Source organism: Epinephelus moara, chromosome 2, assembly GCF_006386435.1.
Source record: "Epinephelus moara isolate mb chromosome 2, YSFRI_EMoa_1.0, whole genome shotgun sequence".
Lineage (NCBI taxonomy): Eukaryota > Metazoa > Chordata > Actinopteri > Perciformes > Serranidae > Epinephelus > Epinephelus moara.
In genome coordinates this window covers 36047318-36073460 of record NC_065507.1, presented here as the reverse complement: position 1 = coordinate 36073460, position 26143 = coordinate 36047318, and the positions used below count along the sequence as shown (strand labels likewise).

The following is a 26143-nucleotide window of genomic DNA, read 5'->3' as shown; positions in this document are numbered from 1 at the left end:
ACATTTTACTCTGTCCGTCACCGCACGCTGTTTGATTGCGTTATCAAAACACGCCGCTATTATTCGGCCTTGCTTTTCACTTATTCCACCGAATACCGAATGTGATTGGTGTGATGTGAATCGGCTGTGTAAAACCCACTCCACGCCTTCTCTCCTCCCTCTTTCCAACTTGCGCAGGTAGGAGGGATGGAGGTGGGAAAGAGGAGTAGCTGCGCCAGCGCGCACGGTGTGCCAAACTTGCAAAATCCGGTTGGTAACACCCAGTTGGCGAAGCGCAGGTGTGCTGCGCCTCCGCCTCGCCTGGTCTGCGAAACTGGAGGCCACAGACTTAGACAGATTTGGACAGACAGACTTAGACAGACATGGACAGACAGACAGACAGACAGACAACTGTCCCCCTTTGACGAGCACAATTGATATGCATTACAATTTGGGTTGGCTCTATGTCGAGAAAAGAATTTTAATGAATTTATTGGTTAATTTTTATAGTGTTGTGAAAAAACGATCTCCACAATTTCTTGCTCAAAAGATAATCTACACCAATGAAATTCATTCACACTCCACAAGAGCTGCCAACAATGAGCATATAATTCTGCCACGTCCTAAATCCAATTTCTTGAAGAAATCAGTTTTGTATAGAGCCACAAGTTTATGGAATCTACTCCCAAGATATATTCACAGAACCAGAGACAGGAATTGTTTCAAGAGAAAACTGAGAATACACTTGCAATCTAATTATTTGAGTTAATTAATTTGTTGTAAGTCTGTCATTTATTTTCTCTGCTTTTGTCTTTTCTCTTTTTTAATATACTCCATTTTATTATTTTTCAATTATGTATTCTTGTTTGTATACTTTGTGTGTTATGTTATGAGTTTTATGACTATGGACCCCAGGAAGACTAGCTGTTCGTCCAGACGTCAGCTAATGGGGATCCATAAACAAATAAACAAATAAATAAACAAATAAACAGACAGACAGACAGACAGACACGGAGACAGACAGACAGACATGGACAGACAGCAGACAGACTTGGACAGAAAGACTTGGACAGAAAAACTTGGACAAAATGACACGGAGACAGAGAGACATGGAGACAAACAGACAGACATGGACAGACAGACATGGAGACAGACAGATAGACAGACATGGACAGACAGACTTGGAGACAGACAAACAGACTTGGATAGACATGGACGGACAGACATGGAGACAAACAGACAGACATGGAGACAGACGACAGACAGACAGACAGACAGACAGACAGACAGGCATGGAGACAGACAGACAGACAGACATGGAGACAGGCAGACAGTCAGACATGGAGACAGACAGTCAGACAGATAGACATACATGGAGATTTACAGACATGGAGACAGACAGACAGACAGACAGACAGACAGACATGAATACAGACAACCAGACAGACATGGCGACAGACAGACAGACAGACTTGGACAGACATGGACGGACAGACATGGAGACAAACAGACAGACATGGACAGACAGACATGGAGGCAGACAGACAGACATGGACAGACAGACGACAATCAGTCAAACAGACTTGGAGACAGACAGATAGACATGGAGAGAGACAGGCAGACAGACATGGAGACAGACAGACAGACAGACAGACAGAAAGACTTGGACAGAAAGACATGGAGACAGACAGACATGGAGACAAACAGACAGACATGGACAGACAGACATGGACACAAACAGACAGACATGGACAGACAGACATGGAGACAGACAGACAAACATGGAGAGAGACAGACAGACATGGAGACATGGAGACAGACAGACAGACAGGCAGAAAGACTTGGAGACAGACAGACATGGAGACAAACAGACAGACATGGACAGACAGACAGACAGACAGACACGGAGACAGACAGACAGACTTGGACAGACAGACTTAGACAGACATGGACAGACAGACAGACAAAGAGACTTACTGCATGGGGGCCTCATCTTCATCCTGCCTGAGCCATGATGACCAGGGATGTGAATCTTTGGGTACCTCACGATTCCATTCTCGATGCCCAACCCTAAGCAGCACTTTTAATTAATTTTTTGATAACTTGAATCTATTATTCTTGAAGTCACTGAGAATTCAGTTTTCATTTGTGCAAGTAAAGCATGAATAAATGTTAAATTTTGTCTTAAGTTTGCCTTTGTATGTTTGATTATTGTAATCAGTTGATCTGACTTTTTCCAAATAAAAAAATGAAATAATTATGTACATACTTTACTCTGCTTTCATGCCATAATTTTCCACACCGTCTCTCTTCGTGCACAGCAGACTGTCATCAGTCATCATGGCTCAGGCAGGATGAAGATGGGGCCTCCGCGCAGTATGTGCTGCTCCTGAGAATCACTGGTCCATACCTCCCGGCGGACACGTCCCCGGCAACGCTGAGCACAGCGAGAGTCTCCTGACCGTTTCATTTTTAATTCCAGCCAGAACAAAACAGGAGTTTTTTTTCTTGTGTTCATTGAACAGTAAAGATTTGTTAAAGATTTATTATCAAACTGCTTGTGGTCCCCACTTTACGCATGTTGTGGTCAACACAAGCCTGGCCTTAATACTAGTAACTTTAACTGGTACACACTACATTTTGAATCTGTCATTACTGTGCCACTTCAATATTATTCAGTTTGGATCATCAGATTATATTCAAAGTATAAACAAACTGAGGAGCGTAAGGGTGACAATGCTGCTAACATCATTCTATAGGACTATTTAAACAAATAAACCACAGACATCAATACAGTTGCTTGGTTTTATGGACTTGCAGTCACATCCAGGTCATAAATGATAACATAGCTGTGCTTTTTAATCCCAATTTTCATGAAGTGGATATTTGTCGAGGCTCACTGTTGCAAGACTATGTTATCCCAGTACAGGTCCACTTTGTCCATATACAAATGGACCACCCTACACTCCGTCCATAGCGGTCCAGTCTGGAGGGGCCTCAATGCACAGGGCAGCGATGAGGAAACTGCACCTCATTGGGAGGTTGACATAAAAAAGTTTAAATTAAAATAGGAAAGGTTATTAGAACTTATTACACAGCTCTATTAAATGCTGTATTCTGATTGGTCAGTCGCAGCATTCAGAGGTCTGATATTACTGTGTAATGACCATTGCTATGTAGCCCAGCGTTGCTAGGGACGCTGCTTTTCATTTTCTCTTGATTCCCTGTAGCTATTGTAGCACAGATTCAGCCGTTGCCGGCAGTTTTATTTTCTCTCCTCCCGATTTAATTTATAAATCAATAAAAATCGTATAATTAATCAATATTCTGTCTCAAATTATTTATTGAACTGATAATTAGCCATGTAATAAGTGCGTCGGGGTTCCCCTGTCGGGAGTTATTTTCCCAGTATTCACCGGCTCATTATACATTATCCCTTACGTAACATAGCAGCTCCTTCACTTGCCTTCATATGAACATTAAAGGTTCCTCATCACATTCTAATGTTCAACAGTAGCTAACTTTGTATTCATGTATTTATTAGTTTATTTGTGAGAAGCAAGAAACACTAACAGGTTAAAATAATATGTATAATGTTATATATACATATTATAAATATGTATAATATCAGATGTGTTGCATACAGTTAGGGCTGCCACTAACTTCTATCATTTTTAAAAAATAATGGATTAATCATTGATTATTTTATTCGATTAATCAGATTTTGAAAAAAGGCACAGGATGTATTTTTGTATGACATTTCTATTGTCATAGTAGGTGATAAAACATTTTAAATACATGTAATTAAAATGCTGCTGTGATGGAAAATTCTGGTATTTAAACACCTTTAATCTATAATGTGTTGTATAAGGTTACTTGTTTTGATGAAACTGAACTTCTAACCTAATGATGTGTGGTGCTCATTTAACCCCTACTGTGACAGCAGTGAGAGACACCAAGGTCACGAGCCAGGGAGGCTCAGACACCAAAATTATGAGCCAGGGAGGACAACAAGTATCCTTGTTAGTCTCAAGAGATGTTGTGTTTTAGGAATGTCAGGGCGCCACATATTTTGACTGTTGATGTGCATGTGTTATGGGAACTATAAAGATAGCAGGGCGAGAAGACTTGCTAGGCACTCTTACTTGTATGTGTGAGTGTCTCCATTCATGAATGCTAATTAAAACTCAAGAAAGACAGCCGACGTGTGAAGACTTTTTCTTTAAACTGTTCATTAAATAGTAATTTTGCCACCACACTGCCCATCTCTGCCAACAATGCATAGGCCTATGTGATACAACAATATAAAAGAATACAAGTAAATATATGCTGCATATAATTTGAATTGTCCGTATCAATAACCTGAAGAATTGCTGGTCTGTATAATCCAACAGAAACTAAGAGAAAACCAGGCTTTCATTGACAGCAAATAAATCCATAGGCCTACTGCCATCTGCTGGTAAAAAGGACAAACATCAGTTTGAAACTTCACTGATGCAACGATGCATTATGAAGAAAGCCAGTATTAACACTAACAACGCGGCACACACAATAATTTATTATATCCTCGATTACTTTATTGCAAACAATTCAGCGAATGAATATTAAAACACAACCTTTGAGGGAATCCCTATACGTCCTTCTTGGGAACAATATGCATGACGATTTCCCTTATTAGTCTCTGAACAGCAACGTTATGGTTGAACAACAAGTTTTACTGTAGCCATAAAATTTGCGATCATAACATTTTATGTCTATTTTTATGAATAAAAAGTTCCTCACAGCGGGGCATCTGTGGCATGGTGGTAGAGCAGGCGCCCCATGTACAAGGCTGTTGCCGCAGCGGTCAGGGTTTGAGTCCAGCCTGTGGCCCTTAGTTTCTCACAGCAATGGCAGGCAGCTTTTCAAAATGCGCAAAACATCAGGTGTAAGTGGAAATAAAAGATACATGGGAAAGTTGTATAGGATATTTATAAGTTTTATAGGCAATCTTATCTTCCTGTCTTTTATTTTATCTTCTGCCTCTGATGTCACCGCAGTTCTACTTTTTGTCCAAAACAATAAATGAAAAAATGAATCTGCAAAAAACCAAAATCGGGTTTTTCCATTTTTATTTCCAAAACTGAAAAACACCGTTTTTTTGTTTATTAGGGTCCGGGCAGCTAAGCTGCCAGGACACTATTGTAATCTTAGGTATTCTTCTTCTTCTACAAATACATACAAATTATACAAATTATGAAGTTCATCACTCTGTTTTTTCAAAAACTGTAAAACTTCTTGAACCTATCTCCTCCCACAATTTTTTCTCAATTGACACCAAACGTGCTGCAGAGCATCTTCAGACTGTCCTACAAAAACTATGTTTCTCAGATTTTTGATTTATCAAAAATTGAGCCTACAGTGCATCAAAATGTTTGACTGTTAACGGTACTGTAAACATATACATGCAAATTCTTGCTAAATAAATCTTCAATGTTCATGAAAAAAATGACAAAATTCTACAGTCATGGTAGATGATGTGTGGCAAATTTCAGAATTTTATCTCAAAAACTGAATTTTTGACAGCATTTTAAATTTTGCTCAAATGTAAACAATTGGAGTCAATGTAAAAATGGCAATTTTAAACATCAGTTTTTCACTTCTGGAGCAAATCAATCATTGTTACAAACAAATTACCAACATCTCCATGCTGTCTAGATGCAATATGTGTATTTTCAGATTTTTGTCTTAATAACTGAATTTTTTACAGTGGTTTGAAATCTGCCTTTCCATGCATGGATGGCTGCTTTCCTACGCAACAGTGAATGGCTTACTCAATTTGTGAAGCCACTATTGAGTTGCTACTTGCCAATTAGCTCAGAGCAGTATATGACTGTCTTAGTTTCCAGAGGTTGCGTGTTCAAGCCTCAACTGGTGCAGAATCCACATTGTAATGTAATCATCTTCTTGTGCTCCAGCTTATTGCTTAAAATTGCCTGAGCNAGCCTCAGCTGATGCAAAAGGCAGATTGTGTTGCTAAATTCCTAAATGTCTTCCAATTTTTCTGCTTGTTGCTCAGAATTGCCTAAAAATGCCCGGACCCAACCCATCGCTGCACAGCAGCTATAATCTGCATTTGTGTTTTTCGGTTTTTGTTTCAAAACAGAAAAACGGAAAAACGGATTTAATCTTTTGTTTTTTTTATTTTGTTTTGAAACGGAATAATGAAAGAACGAACCATACACAGATTCTCGTCCATAGTGATCCAAGTGTCCTGAAGCCCCGACATAAAAAGTTGTTTGGAAAAACGTCATTTGAACTCTGTTTTTAGCCTCATTGTAGCCTGTAGCTCTAACTGCCTCTCTGTGTACTGTGCTCACGTGTGCACGCTTGCACGTGAGACCAGTGAAAGCATGTGAACACACGTGAACACACATGAACGCGGTGCCCATGTGACACGGATGACGGGTTCATACTCTCCACTCAGTTTCAACAAGCAATACAGATATTACTTAAAGGAACTGTTACTTCTAGGGATGTAGTGATACCAGAAACTCACAATACGATAGTATCACGATAAAGAGTCCACGATACGATATCACGATATTTATACAAGGGGAAAAAAGAGAAGTTATTGTTAAAAATTATTATTGTTATTATTGTTATTGTTATTTTATTCAAAATTATTGCATGTACACTGTACAGCATGATATTTTTAACTTGGAAGCATATCATAAACAAATCAACACACAGTTGAACATGTGCTATGACAAACGGTTGTGGAGAAAATCCATAGAGAAGAACAGGTGTGAATTTAGATGCGCTATGCGTCGTTCGGGCCCATAGGGTTAATCTCAATCTCCTTACTTTTATTCGCCATTCTAGGATTTCTGTTCACTTGTCTCATTTCCTCTGGTCACGCACGGGTCAGAGTCGGAGGCTGAGAGGCTGAGCTGCACGAGTCTGCTCTCACCTGCGCACGCAATTGCATGCAAAGGATTATGGGGAATGTAGTCACACAGTCATATTACTGGCTCTGTAGGACAACGCAGCTATATAACTACCGTGGCTTTCCCACGACGGTATCGAGAATTATTTTATCGCAACACCGCGAAATTCAATATATCATTACATGCCTAGTTACTTCCACAGTTTTCAGCATTGCATGGTTCTTACCCATAAGTTATTGGATCTGTTTTTTTGAACTTTTAGGACTTTCATTGGAATGTGAGCTAAATGTTAGCTGAATACTCTGTTATGTAGTTGTCTCTGGTCTGTTTCTTGAGAAGTTGACATATTTTGACAACTATTAAAAACGTAAGAAAGGCAGAAAGTATTTTCGTCTTTTTATTCACATGAACATTTACTACAAAATCCATTAATGCAATACAATAATAAGACTTAAGCAGACTGACCCATTTTTGAGTCATCTCTTTTAAGTCACTGCACAGCTCCGTTTTACTGTGTTGTATTATCATGTCAATATCTGACATTTCTTTGAGAGGTTCCCTGACTTGTGAGCATAGCTATTGTACACCTGCCTGTGCCTATTATATAGGTATTTCAAACATATGTAACAGGGGCCAAGCTGAAAATACAGACTCTACCCTTACCTGGTCTCATTCATTAGTCATATAAACCTGACAACGTCCTCACAAGTAGCATTAAAATCAGGTTTGACTCAAATATAGCCCTAGCCAAAATCCCAACAGATGGACGTATTCTTGGAAGCATGGCTCAATACCCTTTTGATTCCCAAGCCTCTAGGACCTTGGGAAAGGCATGTTCCAATTTTTCACATTTTAGTCATAACTCCTGACATGTCATGAAAACACGTGTGCGTGTGTGTGTGTGTGTGTGTGTGTGTGTGTGTGTGTGTGACCTTTGCACACTGACCTCGACATGACCAAGAAAATTAAGACCTGCACTGCAGTTCTCAGGACTACAGAGTCTAAATAGAGTAAACTAAGACAAAGCTGTCCTGGTAGCCTTTTGATGGTAACAAGAGAGGCCACAGCTCTGTGTGACCTTTGCGCACGGACCTCGGCGTGTCCAAAAAAAATCAAAACATGCACTTCAGTTCTCAGAACTAGAGAGAGTCTACATAGAGTAAAAAAAAACAAAATTATGCACCTGCTGTCCTGGTAGCCTTTTGATTGTGAAGAGGAGAGCCCCAGCTCTAAGAACTACAAAGAGTCCACATGGAGTAAACAAAAATAAGGCAAGATGATATTAGCACTTGCATGCTGTCTTGCTGGCCATTTGATTGCAAAAAGAGCTGCGAAGAGGCACTTCACCTGTAATGAAGCTTTGGAAGTGTGACGCACACAAAATGTATGGTCACAATTTATGTAATTTCGGGTTATGTTTTATGTTGGATTGTTTATTTATGTCATTTATGTGAGAGGAGTACTTTATATGAGCCATAATGGTCAAATATTGTCCCATGTTAAACCTATAAGGCTTCCTTACAATATACACTGCAAATATCAGTGCTGCTAGCAGGGGGCAGTGCGGCGTGTTACTTCGTTGTTGGACTCTCTTCTGAGTGGACTTTCGTTTCCTCGTTCATTCTGCTGAGCGAGGCTGAACTGGACAGAAGTAACACCACCTGTCTCATCTTTTCTCCTGTTTATTCAGGTTTGTGAAGTGTTAACAACTTATATAAAACATGTACATGTTACTGAATGCTTAATGTACAGGTTAAACCGGTTTTGGAAGAGTGAAATGTGTATTTATGTGCTTTTCTGAACAAGTAGAGAAATGTCGTTTATTTTCTCAAGATGGTGCCGTTTTGGTCTAGTTTTGAGGTTGGATTGGAAGCCAGGCCAGTGTGGTAAGGGCTCAGCTTTAAGTTTGTCGTATGCACTCAACCAGCTGAACTACTGGGGTATGAGATGGAAATTTTATGCTCAGCAGCATTATGACTGTTGCATTCTGTAAAACCGCTTTTGTTGACCTTTGGTAAAGTTACTGAAGCATACATGCTCAGTGGTAATTAAAAAAAAAAAAAAAAAAAGAAATCTGAGAACATAGGTATAAACAAGCTCCCTATGCATGACCATGTTTTGGTATTAATTTCCAGGAGAACCAGTTGTTTGGTCTATACTATAAACCCTCGCTCACTCAGTCAGATGTGTCATTTCGTATAAAAATCCATATGCTGTGTAAGAACTGATCCCTCTGCAGAAGAAAAATAAAACTATTTGATACCAGCTGCTCATCTTTATTGTATATCCTTAACAGGCACCTATTTTTTCATACATTTACAATAGATTTATAAAAGTTTCTGATTGGAGGACTTTTCTCATTTTTTGTTTGAACTCCTGAAGCCTTTTGGTGGCCTCCGCGCTCAGATTTCTCTGGAGGCAGATCTGAAACAGGTCCCACTCACTGTCAAAAGGAAGAAAATAGAGTCAATAAACAAATAGTATATTAAATTATTATACACTTCATTATATATGAAAACATCAATGTTTAATATCATCAAACCTCTCTTGTCTTTATCTTACCATGGTTGATATTGTGGGCCCTGTTTGTACATCTCAGTGGCTTTTTGTACTGACAGGAAGTGCACCTCCACAAGGCTGTAGACAACTGTCTGCAGGGTTCGACATAAGCGATGGCCCGATGGCCCGGGGCCAATCAAAAAGTATGTCAGGCAAGTTGACTGACCAGTCACAGACCCGCTTGGGCAAGTGACGCTTTAAGGTTTTTGTTTTGTTTTATTTTTCGCGAGCCACAGGTCAAAGCTCAGTGAGACATTCTGTGCTAAGCATGCCTGAGAAGCTAACGTAAAATGTAAAAAGTACAGGGCTCGACAGTGCGAGCGTTTCACTTGCATTTGCGACTAAAAATAGGTGTGTGCGAACTATAAAAAATATTTAGGGGCACATGTGCGCATAAAAAAAACAGCCGAAGCAGCCTATATTTTTGTCAATAAAAAAATATGATAATCTAACCGCAAATGTTGGAGGAACTCCAGCCGCCTTCCCTCTTCCCTCTTTCCCGTCTGACACGGTTATGGGCGGTTTTCCAAGCCACTGTCGGCACAATGAATATAAGTCCCACTGTCGGCAGGGTGGAAATAAGTCAAAGTGTGGAGGAGACGGACCGGGTTAAGCGACGGACCTCCGGGGAAGCCTGCTCCGTTCTCCCCGCAGTTAGGGACCGTTCTCCATGGCCAGGCTGTCGGCTGGGTGGGAATAAGTCAAAGTGTGCCGGAGAAGAGGAACCGGGAAAAGCGGGGGACCTCCGGGGAAGCCTGCTCCGTTCTTCCCGCAGTTAGGGACCGTTCGCCACGGTACCGCTGCTGGGCAGGGTGGAAATAAGTCCTGCAGAGTTTCAGAGGACCTGGAGAATGTTTTAGGATAGTAATAACCAGTGTTGGGTAAGGGTTACTTTAAAAGTAATCAAAGTACGTTACTGCGTTACTTTTTAAAAAAGTAACCAGTTACTTTACTGCATTACTCCCTGAGTAAAGTAACTCAATTACTTTAAAAGTACTTCTACTGTTACTCCCTGAGAAAAGTAACTAAAGCACTTTTAAAGTACTTTTGAGTATTCTACATTTCCTATTGGGCAATGGACCACAGGGCGCTAAGCCTACATTTTTTTGTCTCCAAAATTAAAGTTATGGACCACTTGCCCTTCACTGAGATCCAATTCTCCCATCACAGCACATCACATTCTCCTGCCATCTGCTGACGCTTTTAGGTGACTACAACAACAAGTGCCATCTGCTGACGCTTTTAGGTGACTACAACAACAAGTCAGCTGGCACACGAACAGACACAAATAATAGTAAAAGTGATAAAAATAGGACAAGAATAACCCGATGATATCACACACGCCGTGAAAGACGACCGGGGATAATTGGTGAGTACCAGCGTGTAGTGTGTGTACCAGGCATAATGCAAGTGCTGAGTCTGAAATATGTCTGTCAGCGAGTCCTACTCCACCTATTTAGACTCCACCATAGACAACGGCAGCATTTCTCCGACCACGTAGCGAGCCACAAGCTCTGTGGCTTCTTTCAGACTGATAGGTTTAACGTTATCTCCGTTATTAGAACCAAACGACAGCTGTTGCTGTTTCGGAGCTGAAGGACCAGCGTTCTAAAAGTAACGGAAGTAACTGATGTCTTGTTTGAAAATGTACTTAAGTATTTGGTTACTCAAACAGCAAACTAACGCGTTAGGTTACTTGTTACTGCAAAAAGTACTCAAAGTACTCTAACGTGTTACTTTGTAACGCTTTGTTAGCAATCAATTATTATAATGCAAAAATAAAATAACAAACAATAAGTACTGATGTGGCTAAAACAAATGGGAAACGGTGACGGTCAACAAAAAATATATCAGCCTACTATAGGAACGCTTTCCTTTGTCCGACTCCCGCCACCACACAACCCACCAAAAAAACCCAAAAAGCCACACCCATAAGCCCCAACATGATGACGTAACATAAGCACAATTTCTATAATTTAAACTTATCCATAACTTAAACTTAAAGTTCATTATAAGTAAGCAAAAACAAATATATATTATTTTGGCTGCTACAATAAGATAATAACATTAAAGACAAAATTAAATTGCAATACTTTTCCAAAACTTGATGATTTTACCTTTCTGTACATTTTGTATACAAATTCATTAAATAATTTTGCTTGTAAATGTCTATTTGCATCACGTTTATTACGGAAAACACATTATTTGATCAATTTACATTGTGCCCCTAAAGTTCTTTATGCGCTCCTTACTTTTTCAACTTAGGAGCACATGTGCTCCTTGGGAAAAAAGTTAGCGTCAAGCCCTGCAGTAAGTAAAACTTTCAGTTGATACAGCATAACGTTACTAGATGATCGAAAATGATGTCGAAGAATGTGTACGAGGCTACAAAGAGAAAGAGAGGGTTCCTTGCCTCTTGGAAAACGGAGTACACCTGGGTGGAGGAGGGTGATGGTATTGGCATGTATTGTTCAGTTTGCCGCAGATTCCCAGCCAAAGCTGACCGAATGGGCTCGTTTTTCAATGGGACAACAAACTACAGAAAGCAGGCGTTAGATGCACACAACAAGAGCCGCCAGCATTTGCAATGTGTGCTGGCAAAGCGGGCTGCAGAAAACCCGTCAAAGGGGATGCTTCATGTCTGGACCTAGCGCGCAAACAGCGAGACCATCCAACCAGTGGAAAAATTAGTGAACACAGCTTACCGCATCGTGAAAAGTGAGCTCCCCTTCACGTCCTATGAGAAAACGGTCGCCCTTCTGAAAAAAATGGAGAAGACATTGGCTCTCAGTACATCACCGATGTAGCATGTCGAAGGTAAGAGTGCTAGTGGCTACTCAGCTAGCTAGCTAGCTAGCTAACGTTATTGCTAACTGCTTAAACGCGATTGCTTGAGTCATGTCATAGTAACGTTAACTTAGCTATGAGTTTCATGCAGTTAGTCGGCTAGCAGCAAGCCACATTATATAGTTATGTACTATGTACAGATTTGTGGATGTTATATTCACTGATCTATGGGAGGGCTTTGCAGCAGAAATCAAAGCAGCACATTTTTTAAGTGTACTGTCAGACTCTTCTACTGATGTGAGTGGCAGAGACCTGGAAGGGGTTTTTGTCAGGATCCTGAGCCATGGACAGCCCAAGAACATCTTCATTGGTGTTGAGGAGCTCCAGCATGCCACAGCGCCTGGGCATTATGCTGCAATGAGCACTGGTAAGCCTAGCTTTTGAATCTGTTTGTGTTGCTGTGTTAATACTTGTTGAGTAATGTTACAACACTAGACAAAATTGTCTCTCTGCTAATAGCCCTGGATAAGGCAGACCTATCCCAGTGGAATGAGAAGGTAGTGGGGCTGGGTACTGATGGAGCTGCGGTGATGGTGGGGAGGCTTGGAGGTGTCACCACACTCCTTCGTCTCGAAGTTCCCCACCTGATAAACATCCAGTGCCTCGGCCATGGCCTCGAGCTGGCTGCCTTGGATGCCATGAAAGACCATGAAAGAACGAGAAAGGTAAATATAGTACTGAATTCATAAAATTGAAAGTGTAAAGTGAAGTATGCAATTATTGAATAATTCTCATAATTCTAATTCAGGTGATGGATATCCTGAAGGGGCTGTATAAACAGTACCATCATTCTCCGAAAGTGTGGAGAGAGCTGAGAGATGTGCTATCAAAAGGTCTGGAAACCCACCAACGTGGGAGGGACACGGTGGCTCCCGCACATAGAGAGGGCACTCAGAGTCATGCTGGGAAACTATCCTGTGTTGCTTGCTGAGATGGAAAACACAGTGGAAACAAGGCTAGTAATCAATACCTATTTACTAGGTAGCAAATAGGGGCGGCAGTAGCTCAATCCATAGGGACTTGGGTTGGGAACCAGAGGGTCGCCTGTTCGAGTCCCCGTCCGGACAAAAATAGGAGCGTGGACTGGTGGCTGGAGAGGTGCCAGTTCACCTCCTGGGCACTGCTGAGGTGCCCCTGAGCAAGGCACCAAACCCCCCAACCGCTCGGGGCGCCTCACCAAGGGCAGTCCCCTCACTCTGACATCTCTCCACCTTGTGCATGTATAGGTCCTGTTTGTGCATGTGTGTGTCTCTTGGACCTGTGTGTAATTGACAAGCAAGAGTGAAAACATTGAATTTCCCCTCAGGGGGATTAATAAAGTAAATAAACTTAAACTTAATCATACTTATGAAATTATCAAACTAATTTCAACATTTATTCTTATGTGGCTGTTTACATCAAACAGATCAGCAAATGCTAAAGTGATTGGACGAGCCAAGCAGTGCATTCAGGTGTTGAAGGACTTCCAACACCTGCCCTTCATTGTGCTGGTCCAAGACATCATCCAAGTCTTGAGTTGGTAAGCTTCTATTAAAGGGACACTGTCATGCTAGGTTAACGTAAGGTTATCTGAATTGAAGAATTGAATGCTTAAGTTATGTGTGTAGAATTTGTATAATTGCTGTCAGTGGAGCTCTGTCCTATAAAAGGGCATTTTCCTAGGCCAAAACCAGTCCACTGTCCACTGGATTGGTTTTCTAGCCTGTATTTCCCAGGATGCAAAATTGCTCAAAACTCCAAACTTGACTGTTTTTTGGGCGTGCTCCATCATGGAGGTGAAGGCCAACAAAACAGTCAAGGTTGGACTTTTGAGCAACTTTGCATCCTGGGAAACACAGGCTAGAAAACCAGTCCAGTGGACTGGTTTTGGCCTAGGAAAAAGCCCTTTTTATAGGACAGGGCTCCACTGATTGAGTTGATTGTTGATTTTGAATGTAAGGTTCAGTGTAGTGTACCTGAGTAATGTGTTGTAGGCTGAGTCTCAAGCTGCAGGAGGATGGGCTTACCTTGCCAGAGGCACTGTATGGGTTTGAAACGACAGTGCTTTGGCTGACAGCCATGGAGACAGAGGCAGGGGAGTGTGTTGAGGGTTTCCTAGCAGAAACCCAGAATGGAACCTTTCACAATGTGGAGCTATTGAGGTTCAGGGAGAGCAGAGAGGAGCTTGACAGGTAGATTTGTAAACAGAAAGGATGAGAGTATTTTTCTCAACCATATTGTACTTGTGTAAAAAGACTAAAAAGATTTTTCCCACAGCGTGAAGAGAAAGATCCTGTCCAGTGTGATTGACAGACTGCAGAACCAATTCAAGGGAGCTGAGTCTCATCAGGTGCTCCAGGCTGCAGCAAGACTGGTGGATCCTCGTGAGTGGCCAGCTGACAGTCAAGAGCTAGCTAGTTATGGCAGGGACCATCTTGCCACAGTCAGCAAGCACTTTGCCAATGTGCTTGACCACATGGGATGTGACCGGGAGAAGGCACAGCGTGTGGAGTGGCCAAGTGCTAAGGTACTGATCAAGTCCCTACCACAGGGCCTACAAAGGAATGCTTGGCAGGACTTTTTCCTGGATGATGTGCGGAGAAGCAGCTTCCCCAACCTCCTCCTCATCGTGGAGCTCATCTTGGTCCTGCCCCTGTCCACAGCATCGGTCGAGAGGGGATTCAGTGCCATGAAGCGAACCAAGACTGACTGGAGGAGCAACCTGAGTGTCCACACACTGACACGGCTGCTCTTCATTAGCCGAGAGGGGCCTGACATGGAGCACTTCAATGCCATGCCAGTAGTGAGGAGGTGGCTCAAAGAGGCAGAAAGAAGGCGCGTTCAGTGAAAAGAACTTAACAATTAATCTCTACTATTGTTTAGTTTGTACAATATGTACACACAAATGAAAATGAAATTAAATGAAAAATGGAGTTAAAATAAGTTGAATTAAATGAAGCTTTATAGACATTTTTTCTCTCTCTCTCTCTTTTTTTTTTTTTTTTACTTGGGCCAGTAAGAATATACAAGGGGCCAGTAAAACTCTGAACTACTGGCCCGGGGGGCCAGTGGGGAAAAAATGTTATGTTGAACACTGGTCTGTAGCAGAATGAAAGAACTCAATAAGGGTAAGGCAATATACCAGTTTCTACCAATCTGGATCTGAATGATGAACAATGACATTTTACCTCAGGCAAAAGCACGTCAAAGACAAAGGCAACAGGATCTAGAAGTTGTCTCGCTCCTGGTGTGTCCTTAAGGATTCCAAATAGAAAAGAGACCACTTCATCAAACTGCGTGTCATCACTGAAGTAGGTGGTGGCCCTCTCCTTTTTTCCCTCCCACAGCGAACGCAGATAGCCAGTGGTGATGGCCTGCAAATAAACATCACTTAAAAAAAAACAAAAACAAAAAAACAGATACTATTTCTATGGCAGTCTTTGTGTATTTTTTTTTGCGCTTGAAGACCTTTAACGTTGCATTTTTTATTAGATAGTACAAGGGTTAAAGTGAAATCCGCCGAGGCTGGCTTGTCTTTTCATCATTGTGGTGCTTGGGGTTTTCATTAGCGCTGGCAATTACAATAAGCCTTTGACGGCCGACAAAAAAATCTCAATAGTGTGAATAGGTTCATTTTGTCTACTCAAATTAGATTCAGTGTAGAGAGTTTCTTTTTTTCAGACAATGAGTTTTTAAGGAGATGTAGTTTACCTTGATATGTTTTGACTGTCACTTCAGTCTTCTTCAGAAGCGTCATCTGACGTGCGTCATGACGTGTCTTTATCAGCTGGTAGTATCCCGGAGGCGTGACCAGCCTGGCAAATCGGATTGCCAGATTTGCCGATGAAGACATGTCATGATGCACGTCAGATGACGCTTCTGAAGAAGACTTAAGTGACAGTCGAAACATGTCAAGGTAAACTAGCCTACATCTCCTTAAAAACTCAATGTCTGAAAAAAATAAACTCTCTACACTGAATCTAATTTGAGTAGACAAAATGAACCTATTTACACTATTACGTGGAAGTTTTGCCGGCTGGAGAGACACGAGCACGCCACAAAAACCACCTCAGATTCAACCTCCGTTGCAGAGACGAGGATATTGCACCAGCAAGCTTCAGCGTCAAAAACCCGATCCATACCAACAATGCGGAAAAAATCATCAACAAAGCAAGAAAGGATCTTATGAGAGAAAGGATAAGAGGAACAGTCAACAAGATCGAAAAAATTAACAGGGAACTAGAAGAGGAAAGAAAAACGTTCAAGAAACACTCCCCACTGGAAGAAAAAACGGAAAATGAAATAAACGCACACCTAAAACATGAATATGAGCAGGAATTTTCCACAACCAAAAACAGACAAATCAAAAAACTAGAAAAACTCATTGAAGGAAAAAATAACAGAAAGACACAGGGAAAAATAAATGAGCAATGGGTATGTAACCTATCAAAGCGCACACTTTCCGAAACAGAAAAAGAGTACTAGCTCGAGGTTTAAACTTTGCCGTCACTCCAAAATACATCCCACATGAAGATTTCATATTAGCAACAGAACTAGCGTGCCAAAAGATACATGATCAAGGACAAAAAGCAGAACTACGCAACACCGTCGCAGGGATTTTAAAAACAGCAAAGTTACCATAAAGCATTGTCCCAAAAGAAGAAGAGAAGGCAATACACACACTAAAAACAGACAAGACTATCACAATATTACCGGCAGACAAAGGCAGGACAACAGTGGTCATGGACACGAAAACCTACACAACCCAGATGGAAACCATGTTAGGAGACAATAACACATATGAAACGCTCAAAAAAGACCCCACGGAAGAAAAGAAAAGACAGTTGAAAGCGCTACTAAAACCTCTGTTAGAACAAAAGAAAATAACACAGGACATGTACAATCATTTAATACCGACAGCTAGCATCATCCCCCGGATCTACGGCACACCAAAAGTACATAAAAAGGACACTCCACTACGCCCCATAGTAGACAGCATTGGCTCCGTTACATAGAACTTATCAAAAGCACTGGTCGAAATCATCAATCCCATCCTCGGACTCACAGATCAACATAGCACAAACTCAAAACAACTGGCACAAGAACTCAAAAACACAAAAATAGAAACGGACGAGATCTTCATTTCACATGATGTCGTATCACTTTTCACCAAAACCCCCATTGACGTCACACTGCAAATTGTACAGGAACGCCTCAGGAATGACAGGACCTTCAAGAAACGCACAAACCTCACAGTTGAAAACACATCCCGCCTCTTACATTTCGTTGCAAAATCCACCTACTTCCAATTCAGAGACAAAATCTACAGACAAAAAGAAGGTTTTGCAATGGGAGATCCACTATCATGAGCAGTTTTTTTATGGAGGATCTGGAAGCAAAAGCCTTAACCACAGCACCCACACAATACAGACCCACCCTCTGGAAAAGATACGTGGACACACACGAAGAGGAAACAAACAGAACCATAAACTTCCTGGACATAAAAATTCATCACAAAGATGACGGCAGTATAAAAATCACAGTATACAGAAAACCCACACACACACAGATCAATACCTTCTCTGGACATCGGAACACCCCACAGCACACAAACTCTCCATAGTCAGAACACTTTATGAACAGGCCAGCATCATCCCCTAGGAAGAGGACAGACAGGAGGAGGAAAAACACATACGACACGCACTCACACACTGCCAGTATCCAAAATGGGCCATAACCAAAGGGAAACAGCAAGTCAAAAACGAAGAAAAACAGAAAGAAAACAAAACAAAACCCAAACAAAAAAACAAAAGCAGCTACAAAGACATGGTGACCATACTGTACAACAGGGGGATCAGCGAGCGCATACAGAGGACAATGAAAAAACACAAAATAAACGCAATAGTAAAACCTCACACAAAGCTCCACCAGCTTTTAGTTCACCCAAAAGACAGGATAAACATGGACAAAAAATGTAACGTAATATACGAAATCCCATGCTTAACATGTGATAAAACATACAGTACATAGGAGAAACAGGAAGAAGCTTTAATACAAGAAAAACAGAACATAAAAAAGAATGCGAAAAGGAAACGACAGGACGTCTCACAAGATCACAAAAAGAAAAACCAGAACAGGTGAACCTAAAATCAGCCATATCAGATCACTGCAAAAGAAATAATCATGTTATGGACTGGGACAACGCAAAAATCATCGGATCGGAAAGCAGCAAGTTCATACGTTGGATCAAGGAGGCCATAGAGATCAGGAGGCGGGCCAGGGACACCATCAACTGGGATGAGGGGGCTTTCATGCTGTCACACACCTGGGACTCTCTCCTCCAAAGAACACCGGGCAGCGGGGGGCATGACCAGTCTGGCAATCCGATTTGCCAGGCTGGTCACACCTCCGGAATACTACCAGCTGATAAAGACACGTCATGACGCACGTCAGGTGACGCTTCTGAAGAAGACTGAAGTGACAGTCGAAACATGTCAAGGTAAACTACATCTCCTTAAAAACTCACTCACTCACTTATCCTTTCTCTCATAAGATCCTTTCTTGCTTTGTTGATTATTTTTTCCACGTTGTTGGTATGGATCGGGTTTTTGATGTTGAGGCTTGCTGGTGTAATATCCTCGTCTCTGCAACGGAGGTTGAATCTGATGTGGTTTTTGTGGCGTGCTCGTGTTCTTTTGAGTCTCTCCAGCCGGTAAAAAGCTTTGACACAGTCTTGTCCAAAACTTCCACATAATAGTGTAAATAGGTTCATTTTGTCTACTCAAATTAGATTCAGTGTAGAAAGTTTATTTTTTTCAGACATTGAGTTTTTAAGGAGATGTGAAATAAACTTTCTACACTGAAAAAAATCTCAATGCAGGAAAAACCTTGGCTCCGCACCCATACACATCTCACAGGTTGCAAAAAACATTTATCAAATAAACAACCATCTGTTACTGTGAACTAACGTTAGCGTCACATCGGCAGAATGCTAGCTAGCACGTTAGCAAACTTGCTAGCCAACAATGGGTAACGTTTAACCATAAACAGAGGTTGGAATGTATTTCACACAAATAGGCTACACAAAGGCAACATTATCGACGTAGCAAAGCTTACCTTGTTTTTAAATGTCTCCATTTTTGAGCACAGATCATGGCACGGACGGTGTGGTAGAAGCACTACTAAGCGGCAAATACTAATGTGCCAATAAATGCGCGCTCAAATACAAAATACGTCACTCCCGTCATGCCCTGCGCCATTCCTGCGTGCAAAAAAGTAACTTCTGGTATTCTACGTCACTTCCGTCATGCCAGGGCAGGGATTGACGCCAACTTTTTTCCCAAGGAGCACATGTGCTCTAAGTTGAAAAAGTAAGGAGCGCACAAAGAATTTTAGGGGCACAATGTAAATTGATCAAATAATGTGTTTTCCGTAATAAACGTGATGCAAATAGACATTTACAAGCAAAATTATTTAATGAATTTGTATACAAAATGTACAGAAAGGTAAAATCATCAAGTTTTGAAAAAGTATTGCAATTTAATTTTGTCTTTAATGTTATTATCTTATATATATTATCTTTGCAATATGATTATCTTATATAATGTTATTACTATCCTAAAACATTCTCCAGGTCCTCTGAAACTCTGCAGGACTTATTTCCACCCTGCCCAGGTACCGTGGCGAACGGTCCCTAACTGTGGGAAGAATGGAGCAGGCTTCCCCGGAGGTTCGCCGCTTTTCCCAGTCCCTCTTCTCCACCACACTTTGACTTATTTCCACCCAGCCGACAGCCTGGCCATGATGAACGGTCCCTAACTGCGGGGAGAACGGAGCAGGCTTCCCCAGAGGTCCGCCGCTTCCTCTACACTTTGACTTATTTCCACGCTGCCGACAGTGGGACTTATATTCATTGTGCCGACAGTGGCTTGGAAAACCGCCCATAACCGTGTCACACGGGGAAGAGGGAAGAGGGAAGGCGGCTGGAGTTCCTCCAACATTTGCGATTAGATTATCATATTTTTTTATTGACAAAAATATAGGCTGCTTCGGCTGTTTTTTTATGTGCACATGTGCCCCTAAATATTTTTTACAGTTCGCACACACCTATTTTTAGTCGCAAATGTGAGTGAAAAACTCGCACTGTCGAGCCCTGCAGAGGCACTTCCGGCAAACCAGAGGCTTGTGTCACGTCAGAGGCTTCTGCTCTGGGGCTGCAGCTGGATGCTACTCTCCATGAGTGCTGATATAGAGTACAACATCACTGGGACTTGTAACAGTAAAATCACTCCGCTCACTCACTGGGACTTGTAACAGTAAAATCACTCCGCTCACAAGTGTTATAAATATAAATACAACCGTTAATTAACCAACTGTCACACTCGCTACATTGACGCAAACTGACACTATAGCGTTACACCAAGAAGATGGATATTTTCCCCAAAATTACATTTGAATTAAATTACGAGTGGTCGTCAGGAGAGGACGAGGAAAAGAAAGGCCAGGACTCTTCTGTGCATACCTCCAGGTGTGTTTGTGTAACATCAGCCGACCTCGACAAACTGGAGAGGAGCAAAAATTAAGCGAACATGGTCAGGAATTATCAATGATCATCTGAAGAGTTTGCCAACGTTTCAGTAGCCGAACTGGACGAAGTTACACAGTTGCAGATCAATGTAAATACAAAGTAGCTTGTGAGTTCCTGGCGTGTGTGCTGCGTTGCCTGGCAACAGACCGGGGGAACTGTTTTTTTTTGCGGAGCTACATAACATACTTAAATAATTTATTTCATCACCTTTTGTTAACATTTCCTTACTCAGCATTGCTATTTTAAGCTGTTGTTGAAATGTTGTATAAAAGCAATATCACACTCGAGGTCGTGTCATTGTACTGTATATCGTCACGGATGTAATTGTCTTCGGCACTCGGCCTACGGCCTCATGCCTACTACCAAATCTCTCCCTCACGTTTGATATTGCTTAAGTATATGACATAATCTAAGTGTTGTTAAGAGAAGTTAACTTCGCCAGGCAGCAGGTCATGAGTTTTTGCAAACTGATACATTAGCAGTATTTTGCTATTTTTTTATTTGATTTCACACTGACAGAGGTTAGAGAGTACGGAAGCGTATTGCATTCACTTGACAAATAAAAAAAAAACTGTTTTATTGAGTAATTTTTTCTACTTGACAAATAAAAAAAAAACTGTTTTATTGAGTAATTTTTTCTGAGTATTTTTTTTATTTTTCTGTTTTTGGTGTAATTTTTTCTGTTTTGCGTGGTATTTTTTTCTTCTGTTTTTCACAGTAATTTTGTTCCTGTTTTTCGTGGGTTTTTTCTGTTTTTTTAGTATTTTTTCTGAGTTAAGAGAGCAATAGAACAACAGACGCTTTCATTCCTTTCTTGAGAGCTCGATATAATGGAAGCAAACATGGCCCACTTGTTTAGTTTAATCCAGTTTTACTTTGTTTTGGGTTTGAGACACTGGGAGGTACTCTTGTCTTTAAGTCATATAGATGGTGTTATTAGTTTGTCGACTTTACGCAGGCACCGGTCACTTGCAGGTGCCAGTGGGATCTTCTCGCGAGATTTTGAAGTATCTCGTCTCCTTGTTCAGGAAAAAAAATTACCATGGAAAACAGAAAAAAATTACCACCAAAAAACCCACCCAAAAAAACCAACAGAAAAACAGAAAAAAATTACCACGAAAAACAGGGAAAAAAATACTCAGAAAAACAAAAAATTACACCAGAAAACAGAAAATAAATAAATTACTCAGAAAAACAGAAAAAATTACTCAGAAAAACAGGGCTTTTTTTATTTGTCAAGTGAATGCAATACGCTTCCGTATGACAGAAACTGTATTTGAGTGTTTTCTTTTGTTGGATGTGAACTAAAATGTAAATGTAAGCTCAGTGAAAGGACTGAATGATAATTTGTTAAAGCAGCAGTATACTGATTGAACAGAGGATTATTGTACTGTTAAATAGTGAATGAAAAGTGTGTTTTATCTGGAAAAAGAGATTATAAATACTAATTTTATTTGTATTTTTACATCATTTTTGTTTTTGATACTGAGGATCTTTGTGTGGAATAACAGTGAAAACTGGAAAAAAATACAGAAAGAGTTATGATGAGATTCATTTTTCATATTTGTAAATAAAGCATTCTGCTGAGCGAGGCTGAACTGGACAGTAGTAACACCGACTGTCTCATCTTTCTCCTGTTTATTCATCTATATTATCTGTATACAGGCTCTCAGCCGAGAACGGTTCAGCAATTATGGTGTCTGACTCTTCTAGCGAACTGCAGGAAGAGTCTCTCTCTTCCTCTTCGTCTAACACCACCGACTCAGGAGAGTCAGATCCTGATTATGCTGTGGCACCCTCATCATCCTCTACCGCCTCTGCAACTGAAGGCGAGGAGGATACAGAGGATCCTGGATCTGGGTGGGTTGGGAGAAATGGAGAAGTATGGTGCCCCACCAACACAAAGACGATCCCGTTTTTCCAGCCAGCCAGAGGCGTGACTCCAGGGCCGACGTACCACGCCACCGTGAGGGTGCAAAACCACCAATCCGCATTCAGTTTGTTTTTTACTGCCCAAACGATTGACCTGCTGGTCAATATGTCCAATCTTCAGCGGCGCTGGACAGCGAGGAACTGGACCGATGTGAACGCCATCGATCTCCGCGCCTACATTGGGCTCCTGATTTTGGCCGGAGTCTACAGGTCCAAAGGCGAGTCCACGCGCTGCCTGTGGGACGATCGCAGCGGCCGTGTGATCTTTAGAGCCACCATGTCCCAGGAGAAATTCCACGCCATCAGCAGAGCTCTGCGCTTTGACGACAAACTGCAGAGACCAGCTCGTCAGAGGGATGACAAGCTCGCCCCCATCAGGTCCCTGTGGGAAATGTAGACACATCGCCTCCCCATCCTGTTCAACCCTGGCAAAGACGTCACTGTTGACGAGCAGCTCGTGCCATTCAAAGGGCGATGCAAATTTCGGCAGTACATGCTGAAAAAAATGGCCAGGTACGGCTTGAAAATTTGGGTCACCGCTGATTTGGAGACATCCTACGCCTGGAGATGTGACATATAGCTACCTGGGGAAAACAGGTGGTACTGCAGAGGTGGGCCAGGGCAAGTGCGTCGTCATGCAAATGACAGAGGGACTCCGCGTCACTGTTACGTTTAGGGGTTAAAGCAAGAAAAAATTTTGTGCCTGAAATGATGGCGCATGGAAGATTTGTGTGCCTGAAATCTGAAATCTTTTCCAGAGCGGGGGGCTTGGTGTTGCGGTCACAAAATGAAGAAATAGAAATGTATGTGTGCCTTGGTGCTATTTATTTTTAGAAGCTAAATCATTTAGGCTGTTTGCAAAATTGTATTGCACTTGATGTGAATTAAACAGGCAGTTACGTCGAAATTTCGCCTCTGGGCAAGCATGTCATCATTGAAATGGATCATATAACGTTGTGGTGGTGACTTTAAAACTTCAGCATAGAGGACTTTTATTGCAACTTTAGTTTCTGTCTGGTTTCTGTTACCTTACCTTCAAAATTACCGCTGGAAGCCTCTCCCGCTCCATCTGTGCTCTGTGTCTCAATGTGACATGATGTGAAAGCATGCACAGGCATCAGTGTTGATTGGCTATCACTTGTGCCGCGTAACCAATCAGAGGGAGCTGTAGGCGGGACATTGTTACAAAGCCCAGTGCAGTGGGGACTGCAGGCAGGGAGCGAGATGGCTGTATCAGAGCCAAAGGAGCGAGTTTTAAAATACATTTATTTGATCAGTTATCAATGAAAAAACATCCGATGCCGATTATGGTAAACAGTAGGTTGTGTTTACTCACACACTGTGCGTCTAAATCATTTTCCCGGTTCACACATATATATATTTTTAGGGGCAAATGCGAGTGAAATGCTCGCACACATATATATATTTTTAGGGGCAAATGCGAGTGAAATGCTCGCACCGCAGAGCACTTCTGCCCGTGCCGGACAGAAACTTCGCCACGCTGGAAATCCGGCACTGTACTGGAGAACTTTAACCCCTGTACGTGTGACAACTTTTTCACCTCGCACCCACTTGCCCAGGAGCTTCTGCGAAAGAAGATAGCCCTGGTTGGGACGATCCGCAGAAGCAAACCGGAGCTGCCACCTGAGCTTGTGCAAGCTAAAAGACGAGGTGTGTTTTCCTCTGTCTTCGCCTTCACGAGGAACACCACGGCCGTAAGCTATATCCCAAGACGGGGGAGGAATGTGACCCTTATAAGCACAAGGTACCGGGAGGCAGTGCTGACAGAGGGGCCAAAGAAGAAGCCAGAGATCAACACCGACTACAACCGCTGCAAGGGTGCTGTCGACAATCTAGACAAGGTATATACAGTACCATTACAAATTTGTTACTACATGCATCATATTCCTGTTAATTTTTACTGAATTCATAAGGGATACATTTAGAAGATACATTTTGTGTTTTGATAATGTTTGCATGATTATTTTTATTCATATGCAGCTTTAGAATAAAATCACTTATTGTTTTCTTGTTCTTTTATCTTTGCAGGTTGTCGGCACGTACACCTGCAAACGCAAGACCAATCGGTGGCCACAGGCGCTATTTTTCAACATGTTGGACAACGTGGCATATAATGGATATGTTATTTTCGTGGCTGTGGATCCCTTCTGGAACCAGAGAAAGCTGTTCAGGAGGAGGCTTTCCTTGGAGGAGCTCGGAAACTCTCTGGTCTCTGCAGCTATAAGTAGCGCCGAGATCGAAAAGTGGCTGAAGGTATGTCGATTGCTGCTCCGCGGCATATACCGATCCCCAGACTGGCATACAGATCCCTAGACTGGTATATACAAATCCCCAGACTGGCATACAGATTCTCGGAGTGGTATGCTGCTATTATGCCGCTGTTATTCCACCGACACACGACAGTATGTGCCACTTGAAATTGTTATGGCACTGAGAGACTGTTGGATGGGTACCGCCCCCTGATGAATATGCAAATGTAATGCCACTGGGCTGGTTTGACGACAAGTACTGCCGTAAATGTATACATTTTTTTTGTCTTTATTGACAATGCTAACTTAACACTTTACTGCAAGTAAAGGAACGTATGTATGTTATGTTGTTGGGATGTACGCATATAGACAGTAATTACACGTGGGACTCTTACAATATGATAGTAAAGTAATATGTCTAAATGTCGGCCTATAAACTACTTAAAGCTAATGAAAGCGCTAGCTTTAGCTAACATGGCTAATGTTAGCCCAGCCATCGTAGCCAGTCTGACTAAGTGATAGCAGAAACTTTGAGTCAACCAACAAAACAATACTTAGTGACAGGTTTTCATTATTAGGAGAACACAATAATACATTACTTCATATAAAATCTACTTCGCAGAACATTAACCATTGTGGCATATTATGTATCATGTTTACTATACATTGAGATATTTTCTAACTATTGTCAATCAATGTGTGTGAGTGTACGTGTGTGTATGTATGTATGTATGTATGTATGTGTGTGTGCATGTGCTTGCTACAGTAAAACTACCAGGTGATTATTTATTTTTGTATGTAGGCTATGTATATATATTTCTCCTGTTTTTTGTATGTAGGCTATGTATATATATTTCTCCTGTTCTAGCTTCTCTGCACTGGCTCCCTGTAAAATCCAGAATTGAATTTAAAATCCTACTGTTAACTTATAAAGCTCTAAATGGTCAAGCTCCGTCATATCTTAGAGAGCTCATAGTGCCATATTATCCCACCAGAACACTGCGCTCTGAGAACGCAGGATTACTCGTGGTCCCTAAAGTCTCCAAAAGTAGATCAGGAGC

General features: G+C 41.6%; 2 protein-coding genes and 1 pseudogene across 2 annotated transcripts; all 3 read left to right on the top strand.

Moving 5' to 3' along the window:
* The first annotated feature begins 11724 nt into the window (after positions 1-11724).
* Positions 11725-13249, top strand: LOC126400442 (zinc finger protein 862-like). The gene is made up of 3 exons (XM_050061129.1): positions 11725-12681; positions 12774-12979; positions 13063-13249. The coding sequence occupies exons 1-3, from the start codon at positions 12447-12449 to the stop codon at positions 13243-13245; spliced, it is 624 nt and encodes a 207-aa protein (XP_049917086.1). The 5' UTR covers positions 11725-12446; the 3' UTR covers positions 13246-13249.
* A 447-nt stretch (positions 13250-13696) lies between these two features.
* On the top strand, positions 13697-15141 carry LOC126407055 (uncharacterized). Its single transcript, XM_050071724.1, has 2 exons — positions 13697-13833; positions 14571-15141. Exons 1-2 carry the CDS (start codon positions 13697-13699, stop codon positions 15139-15141), a joined length of 708 nt encoding a protein of 235 aa, XP_049927681.1.
* Positions 15142-22573: 7432 nt separating this feature from the next.
* LOC126407049 (piggyBac transposable element-derived protein 4-like) overlaps positions 22574-26143 on the top strand; it is a 5016-nt pseudogene continuing 1446 nt past the window's right edge.